This window comes from Haliotis rubra, unplaced genomic scaffold (assembly GCF_003918875.1).
Source record: "Haliotis rubra isolate DU_JTF1 unplaced genomic scaffold, ASM391887v1 Scf165, whole genome shotgun sequence".
Taxonomy (NCBI): domain Eukaryota; kingdom Metazoa; phylum Mollusca; class Gastropoda; order Lepetellida; family Haliotidae; genus Haliotis; species Haliotis rubra.
In genome coordinates, this window is record NW_025765614.1 from 586,532 (window position 1) to 593,925 (window position 7,394).

At 37.2% G+C, this 7,394-nt stretch overlaps 1 protein-coding gene across 1 annotated transcript in view; it reads right to left on the bottom strand.

Moving 5' to 3' along the window:
- LOC124271965 overlaps window positions 1-4,033 on the bottom strand; it is a 60,409-nt gene extending 56,376 nt beyond the window's left edge. The window contains exon 1 of the mRNA XM_046707135.1: window positions 3,593-4,033. Coding sequence (XP_046563091.1) covers window positions 3,593-3,709 — 117 coding nt within the window. The 5' untranslated portion in view covers window positions 3,710-4,033. The remainder of the gene's footprint in view (window positions 1-3,592) is intronic.
- Window positions 4,034-7,394: the final 3,361 nt, after the last annotated feature.

The window sequence follows — 7,394 nt, forward strand, 5'->3', positions numbered from 1 at the left end:
AGTTTGAATGACTGACTGAGTTTGGTTTTACGCCGCTTTTAGCAATATTCCAGCAACATCATGGCGGGGGACACCAGAAATGGGCTTCACACATTGTACCCATGTGGGGATTCGAACCGGGGTCTTCGGCGTGACGAGCCAACGCTTTAACCACTAGGATACCCCACTGCCCCGATATGAGTTTGAACATGAACCAAGATCCATGATCCGTGATCATGAGTACACCAAAAACTATGATCCTCCCCTAGTGTAGCTAGCTTTATGTTCAGGTAATAAGGATTAAGTCTGATAAAACCAAATGACAAAATAATATCCCTCCTAAGTCCAGTCTCCGGGCATGATCACAATTCCATCCTCGTTTCTGTTGTTCCTATCATCTCAATATCACATTCCAGTGTCGACATCATTATGTCAAAACAGACAATACCTATCTCCGATGTCTACCTGTTATCATACCTGGTCACCTAACCCAGTGTTCTATGTTGGGGGTAGAACCTGAGACTTGACCCACAGAGTACAACAGAGAGGATTACAACCCTAGAAACTCCCTCCCATACATAGGTGTGTGGTACACCAATGCTAAGGTCAGCTTGATTCTGTTGAACATTATCAGTGATCTTGTGGTGAGTGCTTAATGGTCGTGGTGAAAGAACTTAAGCGATTGTAGATAATGATTTTACTTCTTAAACATCATATGTTTTGTTGTGTGTACAACTTTGGTCCCAATGTTTTTAAAAAAATGACTGCAGCTCTTTTTATCTTGTGACATTGTTGTCATTTCCTCATGCTAAGATTCCAAGCCGGATAATTTTAATAGCGAAAGTGTCGTATGGTGTTAAAGCGGATTAAAATGGGGGTCACTTGACCCAAATCCTTGAGTTAGTTAGTCTGTATTTTGACAGATTTTAACACCGAACTGGGTGGCTACTTGGTTTAACATACTTTAATTTGCTGTTGCATCACTTAGGTATGTCCAAAACCTTGGTTTGAATCCCTAACATGCCCTGCTTGTTGTACTGGGTGCTGTCGTAAGTCTATGTTAACGTATGGGAGCTACGATCACCTTAGCCTCAAGGTCGCTTTGTACAGCGGTGGGGGTAGCCTAATGGTTAAAGCGTCGCCACGTCGCCACATGGGTGAACGTGTGAAGCCCATTTCTGGTGTCCCCCGCCGTGATGTTGCTGGAATATTGCTAAAAGCGGTGTAAAACCAAACTCAGTCAGTCAGTTGTACAACGGCACCCTGGGTGATGCACTCCATCATGAACCATTGAAGACATTTGAATTCATGAAATGCTGATGGATGTGATTCAATAGAAACAGTGTCAGTATGTATTTCACCACAAAAAGCAGCGAGGCATCCCATGATGCACTATTCCATTGTCTCTGAGGCAAGAACGGGACTTAATTAAGTGATGGGGGTGTTTGGTACTGCGGTGGACAGAAATGAAAATGTTTTCTTATGTTAAATGGGACTTTCTCGAATGACATATCCATATATTACACATGTTGAAAAGATTAGCAAATTAGTAGTCTAAACATGAAATACAATGAATGTTATTTATACTACTGACCCGTGTCAAGAACACTCAATCTATTTCTGACATGAGAACTATGGTGACATGACAAAAATAAGATATTCTTTACTTCTTTTGAATAGTATACAACCGCCTCTGTCGTGTAGTGGTTAGAGCGTCCGCCTGGAGAGCGGAAGGTCGCGGGTTCGATCCCCGACCGCGTCATACCAAAAGACGTTAAAATATGGTACTTGTTGGTCCCTCCCTCACGCCCGGCATTAATGGGTACAACAAGTAATGGTCGGCTCGGAGTCAGTATAATGTGTCTGAGTGGGGGTATTCATGCTTCACTGCGGTATGGTATCTCAGTGGGCTAGCACTATAAAACCAGCTTAAGTCTGGGCTAGTACAAGCAGCCGCACATACACATACACACGCATGCACGTCGTCATATGAGCAAAATATTCTCAAGTACAACGTTAAACCCAATTTCACCTCACCTCACCTCACCTTAATTTTAATAGGATTAATTTTAATGATATGGTAATGACAAAAGGATACCAGGAGGCATGGAAAAGGGCATCATATCACCAGTAAACAGTTCATATTCACAAATCTATAAACCAAATTAAACCAGAAGGTGATGAAACATGATAAGAGGCACTACAACTTGCAACGAGCTAAATCATTCACTCTGGTTTGGAATATGAAACACATTTGCACTTAATGACTTTTGTGTTTAAGATCAGTTAGAATGTTGCCAGGATGTGAGTTATGGGCGTCCACTAAAGTGGCCACTCTCACATCCCTACACAGGAGTTATGCTTATTGTAAATTGGAGACCCTGGCCAATCCTGTGAGCTACCTACAATAATGGGACTTCCACTGTCACAGTTGAAATGTATCACTGCTCATGTCAAATGTCACCAAAAGTACATGTGTCTATTTCAAATGCATATATTTCACCATAGTACTTGTATACATATAATGGTAAGAAAAAGGTAAAAGCAGACATGAGCACTATTTAAAATGATTAAACAGAGTAACAATAAATTATTTTGTCAAAAACACAAGTTAATGTTGCAAATATCATTCGTATGTTTCATAGTATTTAATCTCTCTCTGTGCAAAAGAATCTCCCTCCTCCCTCTCTCCTATGTATAGCTCCTCCCATCTCTAGCTCTCTCTCTCTCTCTCTCTCTCTCTCTCTCTCTCTGCAAAGAATGTATCTGAATGTACCAGCCACACTTAAGACTCATCTCAATATACAGCCTTATGGTATGTACCACAACAATACAGATCCATGCCATCACAAAAAAATTACAATACTTCACTAGTGTGTCAAACACATTAGATCTGTGCCATCACAAAATTATAATACTTTACTAGTGTCAAACACACATTACCCCAATTACAGTGTCTTCAGCATAAAAAATATAAGAACAGATTCGACCAACTGAGACAAATTACACAGGTTAATACATCTGCCAGGTATTTGAACTGGGTTAGTGAATCAGGGAGATCGGGACCATGTGTCCACAACAGGGAATCAATCCTTATTGAACAGATGACTCATACATACATCAGCTGTTTGGGAAGTGATTGACAGTATTGTATATTATGATGACATAATGTCAGTATAATATAGTATTTAGAAGAATTATGATTTAGCAGCTTTAAGTTATGACTCATAGTTATGATGATACAACATTCTAATTATACAGAATTTTTATGATTTATCATATCAAGTATTCATGTACTAATCTACAGATCAGATAAAAATGACTAAATAAAAAGGTTAAAAGAGACGTGTTTACAGGTTGGAAAGTATATTTTTTAAGCTTAATTGTTCATTCTAATGTTTTGTTTAGTGTTAAAGTCATCATGTTTTAGAGACATATTGTTACGGCATCATTAGGATAAAATATACAACTGAAATAGAAAAAGTGCACAATGTAAGAAAAATATACAGAGTATGGGAAATTGTTTTCTGAAAACATGGTCATAGTTGAAGAGACTGTCTCTAGTCTGTGTCATATGAAACCTACTTATTTGAGTCACAGAAATTTTACTTACCTCAAGTTGAACTCCAAATAAGTCAGGATTTTTCTCTGGCTCCCGTCGAAGCGTAATCGACGTCTCTGAGGAACTGTCACTCAAACTGCTGCAGGTATCATCAGCCATTGAGGGCATCACAATATTTTAAATACAACTGATCCAATTGCTACATGCACTATATGCACATAGTGTTACATACGCTTATATCACGTACATGTCACAACGCAGTATATATATCCAAGTGTCTCAGACTGTCAAACCAATCTGTATCAGTGTTCTAGGTCAATATCACGTGTTTCCTTTAACAAAGCTTGTCCCAAGGTACGAAATGTACACCTGAAATATACGAGATCAATGTTATGGTCCCAAGTATGAAAGACCTATGCTGAGAGTGAATGAAGTAATTGACGACTAACACATGGTACTCGCCACTGCGGTTGGCTCGATCCAACTAGCTCAGCAGCTCACAGCTGATTACCTGGGCCGGTCCACTCTTACAGGAGGGGAGTAGGGTAAGACAGGTGTAAACACAAAAGCTGCTGCGAGCTATCAGGGATGTTGGTAGTGATAATATGGCTGGAGGCAATACGGATTGTGTCACATATTGCCACCAGGATAAAATACTCACAGTCATAATCTTGATAACATTGACGTAACGACACATCAAACCCTTGGCCGGCTTCAAAGATCTTGCTCAGGAAGAATTACCTGGGCTGTAAACAAACCCTTTTTAAGCCTCTTCTAATTTTGAAAGCTTGCTGGTCTAGACTGCTGTTGCTAAATTTGAATTCTGTTTTTTGATGGTTTTACATTTAGGCTTCAGTGCTTCTTTTGAATTGCTTGGATCAATATTGTGGTTTTGTATGAGAATCTTTATTCCTTATAATTATTTAATGACTGACACAGTGAGCAAGGGGTCTTTGGTTGATTGGCTACAAATTATTAAAATGTTACTTAAAATCATTTATGTTAGGACAGGACAGGTGCAAATCACATTTTCTTAAGTGGTCTTGAATAGTTAATCTTAATATATGAGGCATGAGGTATATATCTTCATAAGCTTGAACAAAAATATATTTTGTCATTGTTTTTGCTTTTATCCATTAATTTCATACAGTAAATATTTTATCCCAAAGAACTGGTTTATACCTTTTCAATGCAACAATGGGAAATAACTAACTTCTCCACCCTTACAGACACTATATAAGCAATGAAGATTCAATGCATGTAGCCAGAGGTTACAGCTCTTTGAGGCATCATATATTTTGTTTATGTTTTTTAAAGATTAGCTTTTTCTATAAGACGGTGATCTCTGTATAGCGTCTGAAAGTATATAAAAAGCTTAACTGTTTGCTAAGTATTCTTTAGAATATGTTTAAATGTGAAACTGAATGGTGTCTTATTAATAATGCTGTAATACAAAGAGACCATATTTTCTGGATGTTTGTTTTGTAAAATAAGATACGATCTAATATCCACACTCCATGGTCTAATATCAACACTACATGGTTTAAAATCCAGACTACATATCTAATATCTACACTCCATGGTCTAAAATCCAGATATGATCTAATATCCACACTATATGGTCTAAAATCCACACTACATGGTCTAAAATCCAGATATGATCTAATATCCATACTCCATGGTCTAAAATCCAGATATGATCTAATATCCACACTACATGGTCTGAAATCCAGATATGATCTAATATCCACACTACATGGTCTAAAATCCAGATATGATCTCATATCCACACTACATGGTCTAAAATCCAGATATGATCTAATATCCACACTACATGGTCTATGGTCTGAAATCCAGATATGATCTAATATCCACACTACATGGTCTAAAATCCAGATATGATCTAATATCCACACTACATGGTCTAAAATCCAGATATGATCTCATATCCACACTATATGGTCTAAAATCCAGACTACATGGTCTAAAATCCAGACTACATGGTCTAAAATTCAGATATAATCTAATATCCACACTCCATGGTCTAAAATCCAGACTACATGGACTAAAATCCAGATATGATCTAATATCCACACTACATGGTCTAAAATCCAGACTACATGGACTAAAATCCACATAACATGGTCCAATATCAACACTTTGGTGAAATATCAGTACTATGGCCTAATGTAGGAAGTCCATGGTCTTAAATATTTAAACTACATGGACTAATATCTGCACTACAGTCTAATGCCCCCATATCGACACTATAGTCAAATTGTTCTATGGTCCAATATCGACACCACAAGATATCACATCAACACCATGGTTAAATATCCTCAATACATGATCTAATATCATCGGTATGGTCTAATATCCTATGGTCTAATATCGACACTACAAGATATCACATCAACACCATGGTTTAATGTCCTCAATACATGATCTAATATCATCAGTATGGTCTAATATCCATCATATATCATCATCAGATCTAACTGCTCTATAGTCTTATATCGACACCACAAGATATCACATCAACACCATGGTTTGATATCCTCAATACATGATCTAATATCATCAGTATGGTCTAATATCCATCATATATGATCTAACTGCTCTATAGTCTTATATCGACACCACAAGATATCACATCAACACCATGGTTTAATATCCTCCGTACATGATCTAATATCATCAGTATGGTCTAATATCCATCACACATGATCTAATATCAGCACCCATGATATTGGCATTATAACCTAATATCAACACTGTGTTCAAATATTTGAACTGCACTGCCTAATATCATCACTAAAGTCGTATATCTATAATGCATGACATATATCAACATTAAGGTCTCATATCAGCAACATATGCTATGTTATCAGCATAACATAACATCAGGCGTTCCACTCAACTGGAACTATAGACAAGTCATTTTGATCAGGGCTCGATTTATGAGATGTTAACCTACTTGCACCAGGTGCAACCTAAAACAAAAAGCTAGTTGCACCAGCTAAATTCCATTTGCACTGCTCTTATTGCAACATGCAATGAAAGAAATATGCTACTGAATTATTTAGATGTTTTATTCAGAAGTTTACCAATTCAAAAAAGTCAGACTAATAACTAGGTTGTACTTTGTAAGATTGGGTTGCACCAGTGCAAGTAAAAGAGCACTAAATCAAGCCCTGTTGATGATCCAGAGAACTTACCATAGTTTAATGAAGATGTTTGTTTTAATAATTTGAAGAGAGAATATATGTTATTTCCTAAACAGACATTTTGTTGTACATTTTACAAGGGGAATATATGTTTATCTACAAAACATTGTATACTCTCAGAATGTTGTCATATATCAACAAAAAAAATACATGCTGAGAGGTAAAAACTCCACCCAGAAGTGATCATGTTTATCATAATCAGTTGTCATGTTTGATCATAATCAGTTGTCATGAATGTAGCATTCGTGACAATAGTTGTACCTTATACTTGCAGCAAGGCTATACTTTGACCAGGAAATACAGATAAGATAACAAAGTATAGCTCCATCACAACAATCAACTCTGTCTGTATCATAAAGTGCATCAAGGCTTATTACAGGGTATGAAACTCACAAATATTTCAGCCAGACCACAGGGCTGGTTAGATGTAAAACTTGCCAGACCTGCCCACAAAAACTTTTGGTTTGACAAGCGACGTAGTTCATCATTGGAATTCATCATTTATATTTACGAGTGAATTAATAATGATTTATTATCCTGAAATATGATGAATATCTTCATATACATGTCTAAATTTTAACCCAACCGTTGGGCAGGTGAATTTGAGAATCTGGCAGTCTGTGCTG